General features: G+C 32.2%; 1 protein-coding gene across 7 annotated transcripts in view; it reads left to right on the top strand.

Moving 5' to 3' along the window:
* ZNF236 (zinc finger protein 236) overlaps positions 1 to 25,075 on the top strand; it is a 226,146-nt gene that overhangs the window by 17,487 nt on the left and 183,584 nt on the right. For 5 of the 7 annotated variants that reach the window (XR_004230997.1, XM_031946717.1, XM_031946720.1 and 2 more), the window contains exons 2-3: positions 17,533 to 17,675; positions 19,053 to 19,217. The exons of 1 other annotated variant lie outside the window; for it this stretch is intronic. Coding sequence is in view for 5 of the 6 variants with exons in the window: in XM_031946717.1 (XP_031802577.1) it covers positions 17,533 to 17,675; positions 19,053 to 19,217 (308 nt within the window). In the remaining variant the exon portion in view is untranslated. Of the gene's footprint in view, positions 1 to 4,875; positions 6,007 to 17,532; positions 17,676 to 19,052; positions 19,218 to 25,075 lie in introns of those variants that run through there. One more of the 7 variants, XM_031946718.1, reaches the window with a different exon arrangement.

A 25,075-nucleotide genomic window follows, 5' to 3' on the forward strand; every position in this document is an offset into this window, starting at 1 on the left:
TTTATCAATTGAGGAGTGGATTGTATTCTTATAAATTTGAGTCATTTCTCTATTTTAGAAATAAGGCCTTTATCAAAAAAAAAAATTTTCCCCTAGCTTTCTGCTTTCCTTTTAATCTTGACTGTTTTGGTTTTGTTTGCACAAAACCTTTTTAATTTAATATAATCAAAATTATCTGTTTTGCATTTTGTAATGTTCTTCACTCTAGTTCTTTGGCCCCTACTCCACAGATCTGAGAGGTAGCTTCCCTTGTTCTCTTCATTTGCTTATATTACCCTTTATATCTAAATGGTGAACCCATTTCGACTTTTATCTTGGTATAGAGTGTTAGATGTTAGTCAGTGCCTAGTTTTTGCCATACTATTATAGTAATTGACTGTTGTGTCTTGTGAACCTAACCTATTACACTGATCCATTACTCTTTCTTATTCAGTACCAAATGGTTTTGATGATTGCTGTTTTATAATATAGTTTAAAGTCTGGAATAATTAGGTCATCTTACTTTGCATTTCTTTTCATTAATTTCCTTGAAATTCTTAACCTGTTGTTCTTTTAGAGGAATTTTGTTATTATTTTTTCTAGCTCTATAAGTAATTTCTTGGCAGTTTGATTGGTATGGCACTAAGTAGATTAATTTAAGTAGAATTGTCATTTTTATTATATTAGCTTGGCCTACCTATGAGCACTTGATTCTTCCAGTTTAGACATAACTATTTGTGTGAAAAGTGTTTTTGTGATTGTATTCATATAGTTACTGACTTTGTCTTGGTAGGTAATCTCCCAGATATTTTATATTATCTACAATTATTTTAAATGTGGAATTTCTCTATCTCTTGTGCTGGACTTTGTTAGTAATATGCAGAAATGCTAAGGATTTATGTGGGTTTATTTGGTAACAATAATTGTTAATTGTCTTTAATAGTTTTTTAGTTGATTCTCTAGGATTCTTTAAGTATGCCATCATATCATCTGCAAAGAATAAAAATTTTGTTTCCTCATTAGTACTCTAATTCCTTCAATTTTTTTCTTCTCTTACAACTAAAGCTAACATTTCTAGTACAATATTGAATAGTAGTGGTGATAATGGGACTTCTAGTTTCCTCCCTCATTTTACTGGGAATACTTCTAGTTTATTTGCATTATATATAATACTTGCTGATGGTTTTAGAAAGATGCTACCTACCATTTTAAAGAAAACCTCATTTGTGCCTAAACTCTCTTTTTAAAAATAGGAGTGGGTGCTGTGTTTTGTCATATGCTTTTTCTGGATATATTGAGATAATCACTTGATTTCTGTTAGTTTGATATGATTAATTTCTGGTATAAATCCTACTTTGTTATAATGTATTATCTTAGTGATAAGGGGCTGTAATCTCTTTGCTAATATTTTATTTAAGATTTATCGCATCAATATTCATTAGGAAAATTGGTCTATAATTTTTTTTTTTTTATTTTGGCTACCTTCCTAGTTTAGATAACAGCACCATATTTTTGAAATAAACAGAATTTGGTAGCATTCTTTCTTCTCCTATTTTTGTAAATAGTTTATGTAGTATTGAAATTAATTGTTTTTTAAATGTTTGAAGAATTCATTTGTAAATCTATCTGGCCCTGGGCATGTTTTTTTCCTTAGGGAGTTCATTAAGGGCTTGTTCAGTTTCTTTTTCCAAAATGGGACCATTTTAAGTAATTATTTCCTCATCTGTTAATCTGTAATGATCTATATTTTTGTAAGTATTCATGCATTTCACTTAGATTATCAGATTTATTGGCATACAATTGGGCAAAATAGCTCCTAAGTATTGCTTTAATTTCCTCCTCATTGATGGTAAATTCACCTTTTAAATTTTTGATACTGATAATTTGATTTTTTTTTCCTTTTTTATAATCAAATTAACCAAAGATTTATCTATTTTGTTGTTTTTTTCATAGTCAACTTTTAGTTTTATTAGTTCAATAGTTTTTTTTCAATTTTATTAATCTCTCCTTTGATTTTCAGAATTTCTAATTTGATATTTAATGGGGGATTAATTTGTTCATTTTCTAGCTTCTTTTAGTTGCATTCCCAATTCATTGATCTTCTCTTTCTTTATTTTATTCATGTAAGCATTAAGAGATATAATGTTTCCCCTAAGAACTACTTTGGATGCATCCCATAAATTGTGGTGTGTTGTCTCGTCTCATTATTGTCATTCTCTTTAGGATTAGGTTATTAAATTTCCAATTGATTTTTAGTTTTCTCTTTTACTGTCCCTTTATTTCTTTTTCTGTCCCTTTATTAAATATAATTTTTATTACATCATGATGATCTTTTTATCTTTCTGCATTTGGTTGTCAGAGTTTTATGTTCTTATACATGGTTAGTTTTTGTGTAGGTGTCATGTACTTCTAAGAAAAAGGTACATTCCTTTTTATTCCTATTTAGTTTTCTCTAAAGATCTATCACATCTAATTTTCTAAAATTCTATTTATTTAATGTCTTTCTTATTTATTTTGTGGTTATATTTATCTAGTTCTTATAAAGGGGATGTTGAGATCCCCCACTAGTATCGTTTTGCTGTCTATTTCTTCTTGCAACTCGCTTAACATCTCTTAAGAATTTGGATGCTATACCACTTGGTACATATCTGTTTAGTATTGATATTACTTAATTATCTATGATACCCTTTATCTCTTTTAATTAATTCCCTCCTTATCTCTTTTAATTAGTTCTATTTTTGCTTTTGCTTGATCTGGTGTCAGAATTGTTATCCCTACTTGTAGAAGGCAGAACTTTGGAGAAGTATACTTGAAACAAGGTGTTAACTCAGTGGAATTGATGAGATGATTGTTCTCTAGTTCACATATATATTTAGTACTTAGTATGGTGATGTAATGGTTCTCTCAGTTCACACATAATCAGTATGCTGTAATGATGTAATTACAATAAGGTATATAAGGCTAAGAAGGACTGGAAGATAGACATTCTATCTTTGACCAGCCTCGTAGTGGCTCTCCTACCTCTTGCACTAAGATCAAGACTGGGCCAGAATAAAAAATCTAGACTATTCTTAACCATACTCGGAATATCTATCCTGCTGATACCAAGGCCTGTCTGAAGGACCTCCAGAAAGCTGGCCCGGATATTTCACCTACTTTTTAAAATTTCAGCTGAAGTGTAGTATTTTTCTGTTCTAATCTTTTACCTTTATTCTGTATGTTTCTCTAAGCTTCAGATGTGTTTCTTGTAAACAAAATATTGTAGGATTCTGGCTTTAAATCCACTCCGTTATCTCCTTCCGTCTTGGGGGAAAATTTATCCCATTCACATTGACAGTTAAAATTACTAACTCTGTATTTCCTGCCATCCTATTTTATCTAAATTATACTTTGCTCTGCCCCTCTTTATGCTTTTCTTGATTTCTGTATTGAAGATCCAATTTTCTGTTCAACTGTGGTCTTTTTATCAGGAATAAATGAAATTCATCTGTTTCATTGAATGTCCATCTTTTTCCCTGAAAGATAATACTCGATTTTTCTGGATACTTGATTCTAGGCTGTAAACCAGGTTCCTTTGTCTTTAAGAATATCTGATTCCATGCCCTTCGATCCTTTAAATGGAAGCTGCCTAGGTCATGGGTAATCCTGATTGTGGCTCCTCAATAATTGAATTATTTCTTTCTTATTTCTTGCAGTATTTTCTCTTTGATTTGATAATTCTGGAATTTAGCTACAATATTCCTTGGAGTTTTCATTTTTGGGGTCTCTTTCAGGAAGTGATCAGTAGATTCTTTCAGTGACTATTTTACTCTCTGGTTTTCTGATCTCAGAGTAGTTTCCTTGATGATTTCTTGAAAAATGTTATCCAATTTTTTTGGGTTTTTTTCCCCCATCATGGCTTTTAGATAGTTGAATAATTCTTAGATTGTCTCTCCTGGGTCTATTTACCAGATCACTTGTTTTTCCAGGTCATTGTCTTCTATTTTTTCTTTATTTTTCTCTTTTTTTTGGGGGGGGGGGGTTGTTTGATTAATTTTTGCTGTCTTATTTAGTCATTTGTCCCATTCTAATTTTTAGTGAATTATTTTTTTCAGTTTGCTTTTGTGGCCTCCTTTTGCATTTGGCCAATTAAATTTTTAAAGGAGTTGTTTTGTTTAATGGATTCTCCCTTTTACCCCCCCCCCCCCCCCCCCCCCCCCCCCCAGTGAGATGCGTTTTTTTTGTAGTACTTCTAAGTTATCTTAAGTTGGAAATTTATTACACTTTGAATGTTTGGATTCTGGTATACCAAAGTTCAGATATCTAGTGTTCATTCTAAGGGAAGCTGGGCAGAGCTCAGACAATATTCTGCTTATTCTTTACCTTCTTGGCCTAGGATAGCTTTTTGAAAGAGTATTTCCTTATGAAATGTCATTGCAAAAAGTATTGTTGAATATTGATATTTGAAAAAAAGCAAACTAAAAACCATCACATTCATTTTGTCCAAATTATGATAGTATTTCTGTTCAACTAGAGGAACTTAATTAGACTATATACAGTTTGAGATCTTTTTCAACTCTGATATTCTCTCTAACATGGCTTACCTTTATATTAGTATTTTTCACCAGATACATGAGTTCTTGTGCCAAAAAAAAAAAAGGATAACTACAAAGTTGTGTATAGGAAGGAAGAAAAGAATTATCATTTTATATCTTTCAGTTTTTATAGGATCTTAAGTGTAGAGTTGGAAGGGAACTTGGAACATTTTGTCTAATCCCATCAATTTATAGATAAGAAAACTGAAACCTAATTCAAGGTCACGAAAATAGTGAATGGTGGTATATATATATACATATATATATATGTGTCATATATGTATATGTATATATATACACATATATATGTATATACATACATACATATATTCCCCTTATATATTTTTTGGATTAAAGTTAAAATATTTATTCCTGAATAAGAATCCTTGGACATGGTAGTTTAGGATTGTTTTTGTACATAATCATTTGTCAGAAACTTTTTTTTGGAGAAAGGCTAAAACTTACTATTTTTTTTTGTGGATAATATATTTTTAATTATGAAAGGTTACTATAAATTATAAAGAAACTGTGATGCAGTCTTTTAAATTGATGAGTTGTTTGCATTAAGCCTAATTTTTCACATTTTGATAATGATATTTTGAATATGTTATATTGTTAAAGATGCCTGAGAATGTATTTGCAACTAATTTATTTCTTCTATAACTCAATGTTAAATTGCATATTGCTGACTAAAACTATTGGCCCGTAGCAGGCCAATCTATCTATGGTAGATAGGATTGTTTTCTAATTTGTTGATTCTTTTTTGAAGGGATTGACATCATGAAAACACATTTTGTATGATATTGAGTATAAAGAAGTATTTAATTCAGTAGAAATAATGGAGTAAGCATTAAGTGCCAAGCTTATGTTAATTGATTTATAAGTATTGTCTCATTTATCATAAATGAAATAAAGTACTGATAAAGCACTTAATTTTCAATTGAATATGAAAAATTGTATTGAGTACCTTGAAAGAATAATAGCTTTTATTTTGTTAGATCTTCTGATTATCAGCAAATTTGTAAGATACAGATTTACCAAGGGTATTAGACTCTGTCATGGCAGAAATCAAGTGAAGATTCCAAGTTGAAGAGGGACTCTGTTTGGCAGGGGGCGGGACGGACGGGACTTTACAATGTTTCTGTTTCTGGATGATATTATGCTAGTTGTGTTAACCCTTGAAATTTTGCAGAGCTTTCTTTATAATATCCATAATCAACAGACATTTACTAAATGTTCATTTTTTGTCAGGCTCTGTGCTAAATGTTGGGAATACATAAATATAAGCACTGTCCCTATTCTAAAGAATATACATTCCTAGTGGAGATAGTAAAGGAGGCTCAAAGAAGGATAAGGTGGAAAAAGAAGGAATTCAAATGGTGGTGTGGTAGAGAAAGTCAGAAGTGTCAAGAATAGAGGATGAAGAGTAATGAAGACAACAAGGTTTACCTGGGTATGTTCTTTATGAAGTTGATGATGATGATGAATGTATTTTTATTTTGTTAAATATTTCTCAATTACATTTTCTTTAACTTACATTTTGAAAAATTTTCAGTTCCAAATTCTCTGCTTCCTTCTTACCCTTCCCTTACCCTTTGAAGAGGCAAGCAGTACGATATCAATTGTAATAAAGTCAAATTTCCATATATTAACAGGTATCTTCTAAATGTAATTCTGAGAGGAGCTGATCAGTCAGAGAGGAAGAGACTATTTGATAGATGGTACTTGCTGGATGAGGAGGCTGCAAAAGGAGTGACCTTCCCGGGTGTGAAGGAGGCCATAGCATGGTTAGAGCAGAGATATCAAACACAGACTTTCTGCATCCCAAACATTTACTAATTAGAAAATATTTAGTAAAAATACAGTAAAATATAGATCATATTACATTTTAAAATTAAGATTAAAGCTTGTAGGGATCCTTTTTGAGTTTGGCATCTCAGAAAGTGCCAAGAGTCACTAAAGTCTAGAGTGGAATAAATAATTGGCTGGCATGTATATTTTCCTTAAAATGGAGTTTCTGGGATCAGATGACCAGAATTTCCAGGGATTCTGGGAGAAAAGAGTTGTAGATTCAAAGTTTACATACAATATGAAGAGTTCAGAGAAATAGTGACCTTTCAGATTGAGGAGGTTACTATGCCATTCAGCTTGACTATTCACTCAGCAAAACTCAGAGAGAAAGAATTTGACTTCTTCAAAATACCATATGCATTTGGATATTATATAGAACTTAGCTTTCATTATATTTATTTGGGGTAGATTAGTAAATGGACAATAAACATGACCAAGAGTAGAGCAGATTTGAGATATTTGGATTACAGTTGCCATTGAAATATTTAACAATAAAACTTTCTGCTCAGCTGGACATAGTCTGGACATAAATATAATCTGTTATTGGGGGTCCCTATTATGAGCTAGACAGGGATTAGATAAACTGAATTCTAGACTGAGAAATATATCTGAATGAATTTCCCAGTTCTTTGAAAGATTCCAGGTTAGCTACTGTAACAAAAAATATTAATATTTTCCTGGTTATGCATAAAACTCCCAAGTTTTTAAAGAATCAAAATTATAACCAACTCAAAAGGCAATAGGAAGTGATTATGATAGCATTTTACCAAAAAAAAGTTTACATATGATTTCACATAACTGACCAAAAAAAGATATCAAAAACATGTACTACCAGAACAAGAGAGATTCTGATTAGATAGTAAAAATAAAATGCAACAGAAACACAGTCCAAAAGGCATATTTTTAATCTAGTTATTTCTTATGAGGCCTTAGTAATATTGGTAGAATTTTATATGTAGTATATACAGAAAGATGTGAATAAAAATTAGAATGAGAAGATATGGAAGGGTTCATAGAATCATAACTTTAGATCTGAGAGAAACCTTAGATCCCCAGGGTTCCTAGTCTTGTGTGTGTGTGTGTGTGTGTGTGTGTGTGTGTGTGTGTGTGTATCATGTTCTTTTTTAGCAGTTAGGTGAAGCCTATGAAGGAACCCCCTCTCAGAATAATAATTGTAGTCTACGTTCATAATTACAGGAAATAATAAAATTAATTTAAAGGATAATGAAAATAAAAGATGTAATTTTTTTTCTCTTTAAATTCATGTACTGTGGACCTCAGGTTAAGAACTTCTTAATTCCGTTCAAGTCTCTCAGTTTATTTTTAGTATTTTTAACATAACTTATTTTACTTTTTAGAAGTAACAATGACTAATTTTCTCTTTTCCCCAGCTTACTCCATGGAAGAAAAAAAGAAAAAAAAAAGCACTCGTAGCAAATAGAAATAGACAAGTAAAACAAATTTCTGTGTTGACCATGTCTAAAAAAAATGTATATTTAATTTTGCATCACTTTTCTATAAGGAGAAGGATAGCATGGTTTATCATGAGTTCTCATGCTTGAACCATATAATTATTTGCATTTATAAGGTTTCTTACCTCTTTCAAAGTTGTTTATTTTTACAATGTTGTTATGTCAGTTGCTCTCTTCCTTCTGTTCATCTCATTTTGTACCTGTTTAAGCAAGTTTTCCTTGGTTTCCTTGAAATTCTTTTGTCATTTTATCACACAGTACTATTCTATTGCATTAATATACTAATTTGCTCAGGCATTATCTTGGTTCTAGTTTTTTGTCACCACTAAGAAGGATTCCTATAAATATTTTTGTAATTAAGGGCGCTTTTCTTTTTTCTGTGATGTTTTTGGGGTTATAGACCTAGTAGTGGTCTCATTTATTTGTCAAAAGGAATTCATAAATTACTTTTTGAACATAGCTCCTAATTGTTCTCTAGAATGGCTAGACTATTGTACAGTCCCATAAATTGTGCTTGTTTTCCTGCATCCTCTCCAGTATTTGTCATTTTCATTTTCCTCATCTTTGCCAACCTGATGGAAGTGAGGTGAAACCTCAGAGTTGTGTTAGTTTGCATTTTTTAATTATTAGTGATTTGGTGCATTTTTTACATTTGATTATTGATAGTTTGAATAGCTTCCTTTGAAAACTCTGTTCATCATTTGAAGAATATCTCTTATTGCTATAAATCAATTCTTTACTGTTCTTAAATTGGATCCGATTCTTTGTGACCCCCTTTTGGGATTTCCTTGACAAAAAACTGGAGTGGTTTAACATTCTTTTATCCACCTCATTTAACAAATGATGAGCTAAGGCAAACAGAATTAAGTAACTTGCCCAGGATTATCTAGCTAAGTAAATTTCTGAGGTCATATTTAAACTCAGGAATCTAAGTGTTTCTGACTTCAGACTGGGTACTGTATCCTTGTACATCTTGGAAATGAGGTCTTTATCAGAACAACTGGATGCAAAGGTTTTTTTTTTTTTCCCCCCAATTAACTTCCCTCCTCAATTTTAATTGCATTGATTTTGTTTGTGCAAACATTTTCATTTATGTAATAATAATTATTTATTTTATTTTCTGCTATCCTCTCTATGCCATGTTTGGTCATAAAACTTTCTCCTTTCCAGAGAGATGATAAGAATTTCTTCTTTCTCTGATTTGTTAATAATCTGACCTTTTGTGTCTTCATATTTTATCTATTCGGCACTTGCTCTGTAGTGTGAAATACTTTTCTAAATCTAATTTTTGTTAGATTATTTTCTGGTTTCCATAGCAATTTGTGTTGAATTGAGTTTGCTTTCCATCAGTAGTTGGGGAGTTGGACTAATAATAGTGCATTTGTTTTTGTATATTATATACCTAATCTAGTCTACACCTTTGACTTGTTTATTTTTTAACCAATTTTAAAAATTTAATTTAATAAATAAATTTAACCAATTTATTTTGATGATTACTGCTTGCAATATAGTTTGAGATCTGGTACTATTAGGCCCCCTTCTTTCCCACTTATTTTTATTATTTCTCTTGAGATCCCTCAAGTATGGCACTGATTTTGTAAATTAGATGAGGTAGTATTTTCCTTGTTTCTATAATGGTTCAACCTATTTGTGAGTTATTACTTTTCAAATTTCTAACGTATGTCTCTTTTTCCACAAATAATGTTTTATAATTGTGTCTATAGACTGTCAAGCATTTACACAATCTATAGTTTTAATTTTTTAAATTGTATTATTTTTTATTACAGCTTTTTACTTTCGAAACATGCCTGAATAATTTTTCAACACTGACCCTTGCAAAACTTTGTGTTCCAAGTTCTTCCTTCACCACCACCTCCCCCCCTGTCCTCCCCCCCTTCTCATGGCAAGTAATCCAATGTATGTTATTAAACATGTTAAATAATATATGTTAAATCCAATATATATACACATTTATACAGTTGTCGTGCTGCAGAAGAAAAATCAGATCAAAAAGGGAAAAAAATGTGAAATAAAATAAAATGCAAGCAAACAACAAAAAAGAGTGAAAATGTTATATTGTAATCCATACTCAGTTCCCATAGTATTCTCTCTGGGTGTAGGTGGCTCTCTTTATCATAAGTCATTATGTTTCTTCCTTACTTAGTTTTTTTTTTCCCTAGCCAGTTTTTTATTTTTTATTTTTATTTTTATTTTTATTTTTTTTTTTGGATTAACACATAGAATGTTGATGATTTACCTGGGTTTTGTTCTTGAAACTTTGATGAAGTCATTGTTTCAGTTAATTTTATGTTTGACTTTTCCAGCATTCCTTAAATAAACTATCATACTACCTACAAAAAAGACAAATTGTATCCTCTTTTGCCTGTATTTTTTCCTCAATTTATTTTTCTTATCTTACTACTGTTTAGAATTTAGGGCTAACTGGCTTTAAAGAAGCCAGTAGTAGCTCAGTACTTTTTTTTTTTTTTTTTTTTTTTTAAAGTCCCCTTGTTCTAGAATTTCCATCATGGACCTAATATTTTTGACATATTCATGTAAAGTTGGAAAAATGTGCTTTGCAAACATATTATTTCATACCATCTCAGGCCATTTAATCTAGCCCATCTGAACAAGAATTTCCTTTACAATATTCCTGAAAAGGATTGACCATAATCTTTGCTTTAAGTAAGGGGGTGGGGAAGTTAAAGGGAAGAGAGAACTACTACCTTCTGTTATCATCCATTCTTGTTTGAAATAGTTCTCATTTAGAGATTCCCATTCTTTTTAGTTCCACGTAACCCTTCATTTTCAGTAAACTTTGCTGTATTCCCTATTCAATATAAAGATAAATAAATTCTGGTGTTTCTTTGCATATGCATATAAGTAGCAGAGATTAATTTTCCACAAATGAAATTTTCTTTTAGTACATAAATTTTTATTAGTGTGGTAAAAGTTAAATGTTTATCAGAACATAGTCAAATTAACTAGTGAAACTGATCACATTTTGCTTCCACTTTGTTTCTTCCTTTGGAATTGTTTGATGGAGAACAGTAGTGAAAATCCTTATTCACAAAGATACAATGTTAGAAATAGAATTAATGCTTTGTGAGCACTTTAGTAAGAATTGGATATGCTTTTCCAAGTATATATTAAAAATATTGGGTTTTTATTTATTGGAAGGCGATTTAGAGTTTTTGGTTATTATGGTTATCATTTAGTTTGTCATTAGCTGGGTTTTTCCCTCTTGCTTAATATTGAGTGTTGTATCTAAACCTCATTGGCCAGTGGGAATTTCTCCCTCAGTTATTCCAAAAATTTTCAGATATACTCCTCCTATCCTTTTCTACCTTGTCTGTATCTTTTCACCATTCTTTCTCAAATCCACATTTTCCTTCTTCCTTTCTTCCCTTTCTCCTTCTCTTCCCCCCCCCCCCCCCTTCTGTTTGTTTCTTTCCTTCTTTTGGAATACTAAATTAGAATAATGTTATTTACCAATAGCTTCTTTTAACAACCTTCTTTGACCCTGATGAATACCTATGTGTCAAATTAGGAACTCTTGCTCTAATCATTAAGTTTAACAATGAATAAAATTCTTGTTTGTACACACCTCTCATCTTAGACTGGAAAGTGTAATGCATGCACAGTATTTCCAAGTGTTATTGAGCAGTAGGGATCCATCTAGGGGCTTCTCAGACTCAGGCAACTTGCCTTGACGCTACCTAAGCCCACTTTTGGAAGTCCAGATTAGAAGAAAAGAAATTACAAACAGCTAGCCATGTTCTGGTCCAGGAAGAATCTAGATGTATGTTTTCTTTGAACTTTTTCAGAGAATCCTTTCAGTTATTCATTATCTCAATTTGGATCTTTTTCTTTTGTTTACCTTTTAGCAACATGATGCCTCTTAAAACTCTTTCTGACCACACGTGGGGTTTTCTTTGCAAAAATACTGGAGTGGTTTGTCATTTATTTTTCTAGTTCATTTTACAGATGAGGAAACTAAGACAAACAGGGTTAAGTGACTTACCCAGGGTCACACAGTAAGTTTCTGAGGCCACATTTGCACTCAGGAATGTGAGTCTTCCTGACTTCTACTGCACTCCCTATTGCCCAAGGTTATCTAGATTTTAAGAAAATAAGTTTGAACTATAGCTTTTTTGGGACAATTAGCATAGATCATTTATCCCAAAGAAAGAAGATTTTTGAGGTTGGCAGAATATGAGGGAAAGGATTATTTGGGGCACTTGGAAAAAATAGAAGTCCAAGGATGTAGAAGCAGAAAGAATTTATGGGTTTTCTTAGAATTTAAGAGTGATATTTTTAAATGATCATAATGACCACAGTTTGTGTTATAAAAGCAAATTTAAAAGTTATTTATTTAGAATTATGCCTAGGGTAGAAAAACAAAGATTTATTTTCTCACGACATATTGTAATTTCAATCTCTGTCGTCTTAAATACTTAATTGTAGTTAAAATTAGACTACTTTGTAATTCTTTTGGAAAGAAACTTATTGAAGAATACAGTAACTGATTTGAAAACATCCAGAAATTTTTTAAAAGGATAAATTTTCTCTTTATTGTAGCTGCATTTCTGCTAATAACATGAATGAATTAAAAATGGTTTTTATCTAGATATTTTTAATTGTTATAGATTTTTTTAATTGAATTCCACTGAAGAAATTTCTCATGGTATTGAATTTTAAAGGGAATATATTGAATGATTATAGCATTCTTGGGCTATTTCAGTAGATTATTTTTTGAATCTTAAGTTCTAACATTTCTTACCAGGTAAAAATTACAAAAGAGAATATTATGTCACTTGATAGAGCTAAAACAACCTTTATATCTGAACCTTGGAAGTCATAAAACATTTTACTCTTTGAGAAGGCTTTTTTTATTTTAAAGCAAAGTGTCAGTATAGGTAAGATGGAAAGGGGTATAAATGTGTGTGTGTGTGTGTGTGTGTGTGTGTGTTTATTTGTGTTTATGTACACACATTTATTATTGGCCTGATTATAAATTATGCTTTTAAAAAAAATAAATACAAATATGATTCTTAGTATGATCATAGACATAGCTAAAGCTCTTCTGTTCTTCCTAGGAATGACAACTTCACCAGTTGTAGAATCTGTTGGATTCTAAGGGAGGATGACCAATCTTAATACTGATTATAGGATGTATAAGTGGTAGAATAGGGTCCTTCTGAAAAGATTGGGAGACTATAGAGTATATAGGAAAAAGTTTTTAATTTCTAGTCAGAGATCTTGGGTATGAATATTGTTTTGGTTCCTTTGTATCTTTAGACAAATGATGTAATCATTTTGGGATCTAGTTTTTTTTCTTCTATAAAATGAAATTAGCATAAATAATCTCTAAGGTTGCTTTTTTCTTTCATTCCTTTACACTTTGTTCAGTGACTTGGACTACCCATGATACATATAAAGTGACTGGTAGTTTGTGTCACATAACAGAAGAGTAGATGGTGTCGGGAATGGGGATGGGAGAGGCAAATGTCAGGATTGCTGTTTCATAATAGCAGAGGGATTTTCAAGACTAAAGAATTGCTCTAGTTAATGGGTTAAGAAGTCAAATGAATGATCCATCTGTGTTGGACTTTTAAATCAGCTGGCTAAGCCCTATTTAATTAAGATCTGGGTATTTTTTTGGTCTCTAAAATGGTGTCCTTGTGGATTTTATCTTACAGAGCAGGGGTCCTCAAACTTTTTAAATAAGGGGCCAGTTCACTATCCCTCAGACTGTTGGAGGGCTGGACTATAGTAAAAACAAAAATTTTGTTTTATGGGGCTTTAAATAAAGAAACTTCATAGCCCTGGGTGAGGGGGATAATCATCCTCAGCTGTTGCATCTGGCCCGTGGGCCGTAGTTTGAGGACCCCTGTTAGAGTTTTCAGAGATCCTAATTTTTATGCTTGCCAAAAAGGGTTACTCTTGTGATAGAAGAAATTCAGTACAAAGCTGAAGAGGTATTTCCTTTATATGGCAAAGTTCTCTGTATGCTTCTGTGTTTATGGCATTGTGTTGGCTGCATTTAGTCTTGGAATGATTACCTATCTTGCTCCTGGAAGAAATTTATAACTATTCAAAAGTGTATTGGATAAATATTCATAAAGAAAAGAACAAATGGATAATGCTTGTCTATTTTCCAGATTTTGATATGAATTTATTGGACTAATGTGACTAGTGCCCTGTCCTATTTAATGTTAACTTCACCCTGAAACTTTATAAATGTATCCACAATAGAGAAGTTCTTACCCAGAGAACTTAGCCATATCCATATCCAAATCTATTTCAAACATAGTGAACTGGACACAGAGTTGGATGGGAGGGAAGAGCAGACTATATTTCCTTTGGGAAAATTGCGAAATATCTTTAATCTCAAAATTAGATTAGAAGTAAAAGTCCATTTTTAAAAATATAAGCATTCTAAAAGTATTGCCATATGACAATAGATGGGATGAGAATAAGAAATAAATATAATACATAGGGAAATAGATGAGCTTTGATAGCTGTGAGCAGGCTCTAAAATATGACCTAGAAGGAACTTCAAACAACAGTACTTAAAAGATGTCTTCAAGGAAATGTATGGTTAAGGAAGATAGGTATAAGGTGAAAGTAAGGTAACCAGTGAATGTGGACAAGAAATTCATAGGTTGAACAGTCAACCTATAACAGCTGCGCTATTGGAGTAAACAACCAAACAAACAGATTGCAGATTCTTTTGAATCGTTTAATAATAATAAGTTTTAATATGGTGCTTTGAGATTTGCAAAATTACTTTAAATGTAATGTCATTTGATCGTCACAATAGTCCTTTGAGGCAAGGTGCCCATTTTGCATTTAGGGAAACTAAGGCTGAGAGAGAATGTGACTTGCCCAAGGTTATACTGCTATTAAATGTCTGACCACAATTCAAACTCATATCTTCTTGATTCTAAATCTAGCACTCTGTCTAGCCTGCCACCCAACTGCTTAGGGTTCAATTAATTTTGTGTACTTTGTGTATATATTTGTGTGTGTGCACATGCATGCACACATGTTCCATGGGTATTTTATAGGGGATAGAGAGCTAGTACTGAAACCAGAAAAACAGCGTTCAAGTTCTGCTTCTGACACATGGACAAATGCTCCTCAGTGCTTTAGGCAGAACTAGAAATTATAAAACTAGAAATTTCCATGAAGATGCTAGTCATTGATGCTTGAAAGAGAGGTTCTTTATACTATTGAAACTACAGTCTCTATCTCTTTTTCTACATATATGCACATATACAAATGTCCATATAGAATGCCTTTTAAATAGATTTTTTTTCTCTTGCTGAGGTAATTGGGGTTAAGCGACTTGCTCAGGAGGTCACACAACTAGGAATTGTTAAGTGTTTGAGATTAGATTTGAACTCACGTCCTCTTGACTTCAGGGCTGGTGCTCTATCCACTGTACCACCTAGCTGCCCCCCCTTAAGTAGATCTTATTGAAGAATATTACCTATATTCCAGGGGTAGCTTGAACTTTTACTATATATCTTTTCCTTAATAGAATAATTTCAAATATGAATATAAAAGAATCTCAAAATTGGAAGGAATTTCAGAGAATGTCTAGTCCCACCATACCAGAATAAGAATACTGAACATATAGGCATCTATTTTCTCTTGGAAACCTGAATGCTAAGGAAACTTAATAAGGCAATCCACTTCTTTTTTGGATAGTTGTAATTTTTAGAAAGATTTCCTTTTATATATAACAAACTAAAATCTGTCTCTCTAAGTTAGTATATCTAATTCTTTGAATTTTAGAATAATCATTCCTTCTTCTATCTGATAGCCATTCAAATACATTATATGTCATTTCGCTGAACAAGATTTGAAGGATATAACCACTTATAATGGCCTACCTTCTGTTTCTGAGCCTTTTTGTCTGCACTTGAAATGTACTTTAGCGTTTTAGAATTGGTTTCTGTCAAAACATGGTCTAATGAAAAACTTCCTGATCTTCCAAGGTATCTTCCCCCAAACCACTTTGTATTTATTTTGTATCTATTTTTTTAATAAGTACATGTCATTTCCCCAATAGAATGTAAACATTTCTTGAGAACAAAGGCTTTGTTTGGCACCTCCTAAGTACTAATACATTTGTTATTTAAATCAATTGACTATATATTATAGCAGGTAAGAAAGAGATTATGTAGCCCAGATCTCTTATTTTATAATTGAGAAAATGAGGTCAGAAACTTGAATGATTTGTCCAGTGACACATAGGTAGGTGGCAGAGCCTATATTTCTTAGGAAAGTTCTCCAAATCCAGAGCCATTTCACTGTTATCAATTTTTTATGTCATATATGCCTCTAATAATGATATTTGCCATTTGTTATGCACAACTTATCATTGGTAATAAGCTCATTCTCTGTCCAGTTGCCTTTCCGTTGCCTCCCTGCCCCCTTTTTAACTTATGATTTCTTGATAATGAGACTTCAGCAGCTTGTAGTGACATAAATTAGTTCCTGATTCATTTTTTAATGAACAGCTCAAAGATCAATGAAATAATTTTAAATACCTATTTACTACATGTATATTTATTTAAAGGGGAAAAAAATCATTCCTGAATAGCTTTTTGAAAGGGAAATTGCCTATACAAATTAATTTTAAAAAATAAAAGTAGGCAGTTTAAATGTTAAATTTAGTTTATTATAATTAACATGTTAATTTTAGGTTCAGTTTAGGTCCAGGTATAAAACAATTGTACCTAAGTTTTTTTTACAAGTATATATTTTTGGGGGCTCTTAAGATTACTGTTTACATTGAGTTTATGGTCATTTAGAGCATAAAAATTAAAATTTTAAATTATTAAAAAAGCATATAATTCTGCCTCTTTTTGATGGCATATATTGGTTCACATTTCTTATTTGATGGCATGGAACAGTCTCCATTTATAGCAGTTTTGTGGACAAAAGTTACTCACTTTATAATTAACCTAGTGAAGATTTTTTTAGGAACAAGGCCTTGTATTGAAAAGCAAGTATTGCTTAGCTATTGCTTCAGTAGGATGATTTGTTTATTGGACTACATGTAAGCTCCTTTAGAGTAGAGACTGCCTTTCTTTGTATTTAGCATAGAACCAGGTATGTTAGTTGATTGATTTAGCTACATAGTTCACAATTGGCTGTACAAAAGATTTTTGTATTCATGTTAGAAGCTTGTTTTCATTATATAAATCAGTATTGAATCTGTAGCTCTTGGTATGGAACAGGTAAGATTGAAAAGGAAAAGACTTTGGGGAAAGGATGAAATATGAGGTGTTCAGATGATAAGAATGTAGTGAGCCAAAAGCTACATTAAGAAAATCTTTAAGGTAGCATGATTATCTTAATGCTTTCAGCTAGCTTCAAGAATCTAATGAATTCTTATTTATTTAGAAGTATATTTTGGAGTTACTTTAATGTCCCATTACTGTAAATTGCTTCTCTGTAATTTAGAAACATCCAGTTTGAAAAGAATTTCTGTAATTTGACTTCAGACTCTTTCAAATAATATTTTTCTCAAATTTATTACCATCATATAGTTTTTCATCTAGCCAAATTACTTAGATATATTCGTGTAATGAGAATGACAACCAATGTTTATTATCTATACTTGTGCAATTTTGTAGATGGAGTTTTAACATTGAATGCGGAGAACACTAATTATGCCTATCAAGTTCCAAACTTCCATAAATGTGATATCTGTCTGCTATCTTTTCCAAAAGAGACACAGTTTCAACGCCACATGAGGGATCACGAGCAAAATGATAAGGTATGTATTTTTTGGAAGGGAAAGCAAAAATGTGTGCGTTGAAACTGGAGATACCTATTAGGATTAAAATTTTATTAATTATTAATTAATATTTATAATTATTATTAATAAATATTATTGATAATAATTAATAATTATTAATTAATAATGCATTTAAAATCTAATTTGATGTTTTCTAGGATTAAAATCCTCAAATTAGATTTTAAATGCATTATTAATTAATTTTTGACTATATATTCCTTAAGGGTTATAAAAATTTTCACATCTCACTATCCAAAAGAATAATCGCTGCTTTGATAGCTTTATTTATAGTATTTATTATTTTTTACTTATCAAGAGGTTTGTAAGTTTTAAAAAGAGAATGGAGACTATTCCTTTGAATTCAAATATTTGAATTAATGCATGAAGAGAGAAATTGAACTCTGTAACTCAATTTCTTTATAAAATATTTCATATTTTTTCAGGAATTTTGTCACAAGCTATTTACAGAAAAGTATCTGTTTTCTGTTATTAAATTTGAACTTGTCTTTAAGTATAATAGTATTCTGGATAATATTTTAGGATACATTTTAGAAAGAAACCTACACTTTTTAGAGTGCTTTTCTGTGAAGCCCTTTTATATTGTGAATTACAGCTTACATCTCCACAGAATTAATTCCTTGACACATAAAAAGTTCAAGTAACAACTAACCAGTGCTTCTTTCTTTCCACATGTGTAGGTAAACCTAGGCTAAGGGGCTATCTGAGATCAGGGAAGCAAAAGGGATGTTTTTGCTAGGGAATATGGGTATGGCCAATCCAGGCTTTATTTCTAGAATAAAGCTGTGGCATCACTAAAGCCTTGCTTCTTTGTATTATATTTACATTGTTACCCTCCTTCATTCAAACCCCAAAAGAATGACCGACAATTTCCTGAGCAAAAATAATGTTGGAAATTTGTTTTCCCTTTATTTCTTTTTGTTTAAAATTTCAAATTATGTTAAATATCCTTTTTGGATTTGAACATTTTAAAATATTTGAGATCTGTGGGTTCACCTGTAGTGTTTTATATCATAGTCTAAATTTGGTCACAAATAAAGGTGAACCTAGCTTACTGTTTTATGCAAACATTCTTAAATGTGCAGTAACTTTTATAATTTTCTTTTGCACTTATATGCTGCTGGTCTGACTCTTTGGGAAGTATTGTAAGGGCTTTGCTATATACATTTTGGAATAATTTCTATATTTTCATTATAGAAAATAATCCTAGAAGTTACTAGGTAGAAAGTATTGTATTCTATTGATGGTGCTATTAGTATTTTAAAACCTTTTAATGTACAAAGCATCTGTGAAAGATATTGGTATTTCAGTGGCTTTTTCACTTTTCTCTCCAAATAGCCACATCGATGTGACCAGTGTCCCCTTTCATTTAATGTTGAGTTCAACCTGACACTTCATAAATGTACCCACAACGGGGAAGATCCTACCTGTCCTGTCTGTAACAAGAAATTCTCCAGAGTGGCTAGTCTCAAAGCGCATATTATGCTACATGAGAAGGAAGAGGTAATGATTTTGGCATATACTTTTGAAAATGATTTTTTTTTTTAAAGCATCTGATTCCCAGTGGGAAGGAATTTTAGGTATAAGTCAAGGATAGTAACCATAATATGGTTACTCTCTCAAACTTATTTTGGCCAGTTTCATATTCACTGATTCAGTTTCTAGCTATATCACTCTTCTAGAGGCATTTTAAGATAGAAAGTTTCCATAATCAAAATATGATTGACAAATCAAATTAGAGATGGAACTCTTCTGGAATCCTATTATGGAAGATACTATTGCCATTCAAGAAACAATACAAGAATATCTATGTTTCTGAAAGTAGTCATATTTCCTAAGCTTTGCTTTTGATATCCTTGTAATTGAAGACTATTTAGACAGTGTGATTTTTAAGCAGTCTCTGTAGTAGAGTGATCATTTCATCAAGAGCTAAAATATTGAGGAATTTTAGTCCAGTTTTCCAGACTATCAGAGTAAATACTGATCACACCTTTTTGCTGGTAGGAGAATCCATCCAGTATGAATGACATTATTTTGATAAAACCAAGTTTTAATAAAACATTTAAAAATTTGTTGTCTTGAAAAAACAATTATTATTAGTGTTCTGGTGAATTTCAAGTTTGTGGATTATACAGATCTATATCTGCATTTTAATTGTTATATTGTTTATCAATCTCATTAATATATTTTAGACAGAAAAATCAAAGGGACTGTGACTTAAACCATTCAGCTTTGCTATTTGAAAACTATCAGATGAAAAATTATAAAGAAAATAAAATGAATTATTCCAATATTATTTTGATACTTTTTCTTAGAAAAACATCATTAAAAACAGGGCTAGAAAATTTTGTAAGAAACTCAACACCTTAGGACTATAATTAAAAATTATTATTTATTATTGATTAAAAACAAAATACATAAAAGCATTTTATTGATGAAGTATTTTTTATAGCATTATTTGGATTTTGTGGAGGTCTCATTCTCAGCAAAGAAACAAAAGGTTAGTTGATCAGTCAGCAATTCATTACGTATCTGCTATCCTCATAATTATCTTCATAACCTCAGAGACTTCCATTCTGTCAGGGAGATAAGTGTGTGTTTGTGTGTCTCTGTAGACCCTAGTTGAGTGGATAAGCAAAGATTTCATGTAGAAGATGATACTTAGGCCAAGTTTTGGCAGAAACTAGATATTGTAAGAGGTGGAATAGAGGAAAGTGTATACACATGAAACATCTATTGAAAAATTCAAGTGTTATATATAGGAAATAGTAAGAAAATCCATTTGGCTAGAGTAATGTGTAATAAGGCTGAAAAGTAATTTGGAGGAGTTATAAATGGCTTTGAATATTTGAGGAATTAGTATTTGATCCTAAAAGTAATAATAGCAAGTCACTGGAATATAATGAAGAGTATCCATGGTTAGACCTGTGCTTTAAGAAAATCACTTTGGCGGATATGTGAAGGAAGGCTTAGAGAGAAAAGGTATTTGAAGCAAGGAAACCAATTATAAAAAAATGATGACAAATAGAACTGGAGTAGTCATTCAGTGAATGTAGTGAGAGAATTGGATGTGTCAGAAATTAACAGTGATTTGTGGGTTCAAGAGTGAGGAATCAGGGATCACATGCAGTATTGAAGCCCAATAGATTGTATGGAGGATGATAAAACCCTTGACATAAATAAGAAAGTTTGGAAGATAGGCAAGTTTCTTGGAAAAGATAATAAATTTTGTTTTCTTGTTGAGTTTTAAATGCCCATTGGATTTTCAGTTGTAAAAGTCTAATAGGCAATTGATGATGTGAGACTAGAACTTAACAGAAAAACTGAACTAGGGCTTATGGATCTTGAAGTTATCTATATAGAAATGATAATTAAAGTAATAAGAAATGATAAGGTCAACAACAGAAAATGTTGGGAGAGAAAAGATAAGGTCCCTCTCCAGTTATAGCAGAAAGCATAAACTCACTATTGATTGAGAAATGAGAAAAGGTCATTTGACACCTAAGAGATCAGTAGGAACTTGGAGAAACAATTTCAATTAAGGATTGAGTTTGGAAATGCTATCACAAAGGATTGAGAAATGAATGACAAAAGAGGGCATCACAACATAATGAATAAATTTATTCTCAAAGCCTAGGATATTCAAGTTCAAGTTCCAATTTAGACACATAACTAGCTGTTTTGTTCTTGTGCAGATCACTCTTAACCTAGTAATGTAACTCTATGAGATTATAAGTGTTACCCTGCATTGGAGAGGGTGGTTCCCCATATAGATGTTCCCTGTGCGAATAAAATCACAGGTTTATTCCCTATTTCTTGGCTTTGAAAGAAAGGGGATAAAAGAGTTTAAGGGGATTGTATTATTCTAGTGACTTTTTTTTTTTTTTTTTTTTGAAGCATTAAGCAGGGAGAGATTGGAAATTAGAGTTGAGATAATTTGAGGGGATTCTGTTGGAGGGAATTAGCTCAAGGATATACATAGATTATTCTAGATCTCTGTCTTGGGATCTCTTCTCTCTCAAGATTATCTCACTTGGCAATCTAATCATCTCCCATGAATTTAATTATCTTTTCTTTGTAAATGATTCCAAGATCTATATATTCAGCCCTAAATTTTTCTCCTGGGTTCTAGCTCAGTGGCACTATCAAACTCATCATGTCCAAAATAGAATTTATCTTTCTCTCCAAACTCATCCTTCCCCCCAAAATTTCCTTACTTAATGGTGATGGCAGCATCACCATTCCAATGTCTCAGGTTCACAATTTTAGGATTAACTTTTAATGAATCATTCTCTTACTTTGTGTGTTCATTCAGTTGCCAAGCCTTGTCTATTTCAATTGTCTATAACATCTCTTCAATCTGATCCATTTTCTCTGACATAAGCATCTCAATTAAGCCCTTAATCTCATTTCACCTTGATTATTACAATAGACCCCTTAATGGATTGTCTAGCTCAAATCTCTGAGTTTTCCATTCCATCTTCTTTACTGCATTCAACCTTAGGTAAGATAGGAAGATTGTTTGAGAAGATGGCTACCTTTTTGTCAGAATCTGGAAAATGAAGGAGAGAATGAAAGATGATTATCAAGTGATTTTTGAGGTACAGACAGGGGAAAAGAGGGAGCTCAGAGTGAATGGCCTCTTCTTTCTTAGAAAAACATGAAGCAAGATGTTCCATTGAGACAGTCATTTTGGGATAATATGAGGCTTAAGAAAAGAAAATAAGTTTTGGTACAGCCATTCTTGAAAAGCATAGTAGAAATTCTCATAGAGAGGAGTAAAAGGATTTTCTTGCTGTTGTAGGGATACATTTGAACTTAGATAGCAATTTCATAATGGATCCAGTCAGGAAGGTTACATGATTTCACCCAACTTTGTGTACCAGCACATGATTAAAGAGTAGAGAAAGTAGATGGTAGGTTTTGGCATAAGTGTCAAGAAGACTAGAGATTTGAGAGTAAAGATAGCTTAGAGATCTTATTTTGCAGATTAAAATATCCAGCCTAGAAAAGATAATTGGTTTGGTATTGCCAATAAAAAGTGATAGAAGAGTTTATATTTTGTTCTAAAGACAATGAATGAATGAATCCACTAAAAATTCTTTAGTTGGGGAGTAACATTATAAGAACTCTGTGGAAGATAGATTTGAGCAATGAGAGAGATTTGGTACCAAAAGACAATTAGAAGGCTAGTGTAATAATTGAGATAAGAAGTCAGTCAATAAACATTTACTAAATGCTTCCTGGGTGGCAGGTAGTGGCACCTGGAGATACAGCAGAGGCAAAAAATTATCCCTCTCCTCTAGGAGTTCACAGACGAATTCAGGAGGCAATATATAATCATGAATATATATTTAAAAAGCTAAATACAAGACACAAGGGAAATTAATAACAGGAAGTATATCAGAATTAAGAGAGATTGGGAAAGGCTTCCTATAACAGGTGGAATTTTAGCTGGGACTTGAAATCATAGATGCCTAGAGGCAGAGTTGACTATAAAGGGTGGGTAGAGGGAAGTAGAAGGGAAAAAGTATTTACCCTATCTTATTGCATGCTAGGCACCGTGTTAAGCATTTTACAAATATCGTCTCATTTGATCCAACAACTCTGCATTGTAGGTGCTCTTATTATTCCTCTTTTATAGTCGAGGAAATGGAAAAAAGAGAGTTAAAATAACTTGCTCAGGATCACTCAACTAGTAAATATCTGGGGCCGGATATAAACACAGGTGTTTCTGATTCTAGGCCTAGTGCTCTTAACTGCTACACTGCCTAGCTGAGAGTATTCCAGGAATAGGGGACAGCCATTAAAAATTTCCAGAATCAAGAGATGGAATATCTTTTCTCAAGGAACAACAAGGAGGTCAGTGGCACTGGATTGAAGAATGTGTAGGGAGTAGAGTGCAAGGTATAAGAAGATTGGAAAGGAAGAGTAAGTTACGAAGGGCTTTGAAGGCCAAAGAAAAGATTTTTTTTATATCTGATACTAAAGATAATAGGGAGCTGCTGGAGTTTGTTAAGAAAAAAGGTGACATGGTAGAACTTGTGCTTTACAAAAATCATTTTGGAGGCTAAATGGAGGATGAATTGATGTGTAAAGAGACTTGTAGCAGGAAGATCAATCAGCAGGCTATTGCAGTAGTTCCAGGTATTAGGGCCACCAGGGTAGTGGTGGCAATATCGGAAGAGAGAGGATTTTATACAAGAGGTGTTTCAATGAGAAGTCTTGGGAACAATTGGGTTTGGGGGTGAGGTGGGGAGAGAAAATGAATCAATGATACCTACATTTTGAGTTTGGAACACGGGAAGTTGGTGCTCTTGATAGTAATAGAAAAGTTGGAAATGGGAAAGTGTCAGGGAAAAGAGAATGTTTGGTTAAATTTTGGACACGTTGAGTTTGAGATACTCACTGGATGTCCAATTTGAGATGTCTATAGGGAGTTGGAAATTGGAGAAAAGTCAGCATGGAAATTAAGGATAGATAGATTGAGAATCATCAATTTAGAGATGATAATTGAGTCTATGGACATTACTGAGATCACCAAATGAAATAGTATAATAGGAGAAGAGAAGAGAGCCCAGAAATTTGTGGTCCAACCAAGGTTAGTAGATGTGATCTGGACAAAGAGCTAACAAAAAAAATTGGGGAATAGTGATAGGTATGAAGAGAACTAGGAGAGAATAGCATTTGGAAAATCTGGAGAGAAATGATTATCAAGGAAAAGAGGATGCTTGATGTGTCAAAGGCTGCATAGGGGATAAAATAGATGAAGACTGAGAAAAAGCCATTGGATTTGACAATTATATGTTACTGATAAGTTTCAGTGAAGTCAGGAACTATATTATTGTAGATGGCCTTTTCAAAAAATTTATTCACAAAAGGAAGGAGAATAATGGGGCGATAGTGGGAATGAAGGATCAAGTGAGAGTTTTTTTGATCCTAGGGAGACATGGGCATTTTTATAGACTATAGGGACCAGTTGGTCTATAGGGAAAGATTAAAGATGAGTGAGAAAATGAGGCTAAATAGAGGTGTAAATTTGCAGGATAGAATTGGGATCATTAGTGCAAATTTGGAGTTAGTCTTGGCTAGAAGAGCTATCTTCTCATTTCAGAAAAGAGGAGAAAAATGATGAAAAAAATCATTTCTTTTAGAAATGAAAGAAGAGATAGTGAAAGAAGAGATAGCATTTGAGATGTGAATTAAGGAGAGGGAGAAGGACTTCAAGATGAATAGTCTCAGTTTTTTCTATAAAATATGAGATAAGATTTTCATCTAAGAAGGGTTTTGGTAGGGGAACCATGAAGTGGGGAGGGAATAAAAGATTTGGAAGAGTCATGTTAGTGAGTGGGATAGTGAAT

The sequence above is a fragment of the Sarcophilus harrisii genome, chromosome 1 (assembly GCF_902635505.1).
Source record: "Sarcophilus harrisii chromosome 1, mSarHar1.11, whole genome shotgun sequence".
Lineage (NCBI taxonomy): Eukaryota > Metazoa > Chordata > Mammalia > Dasyuromorphia > Dasyuridae > Sarcophilus > Sarcophilus harrisii.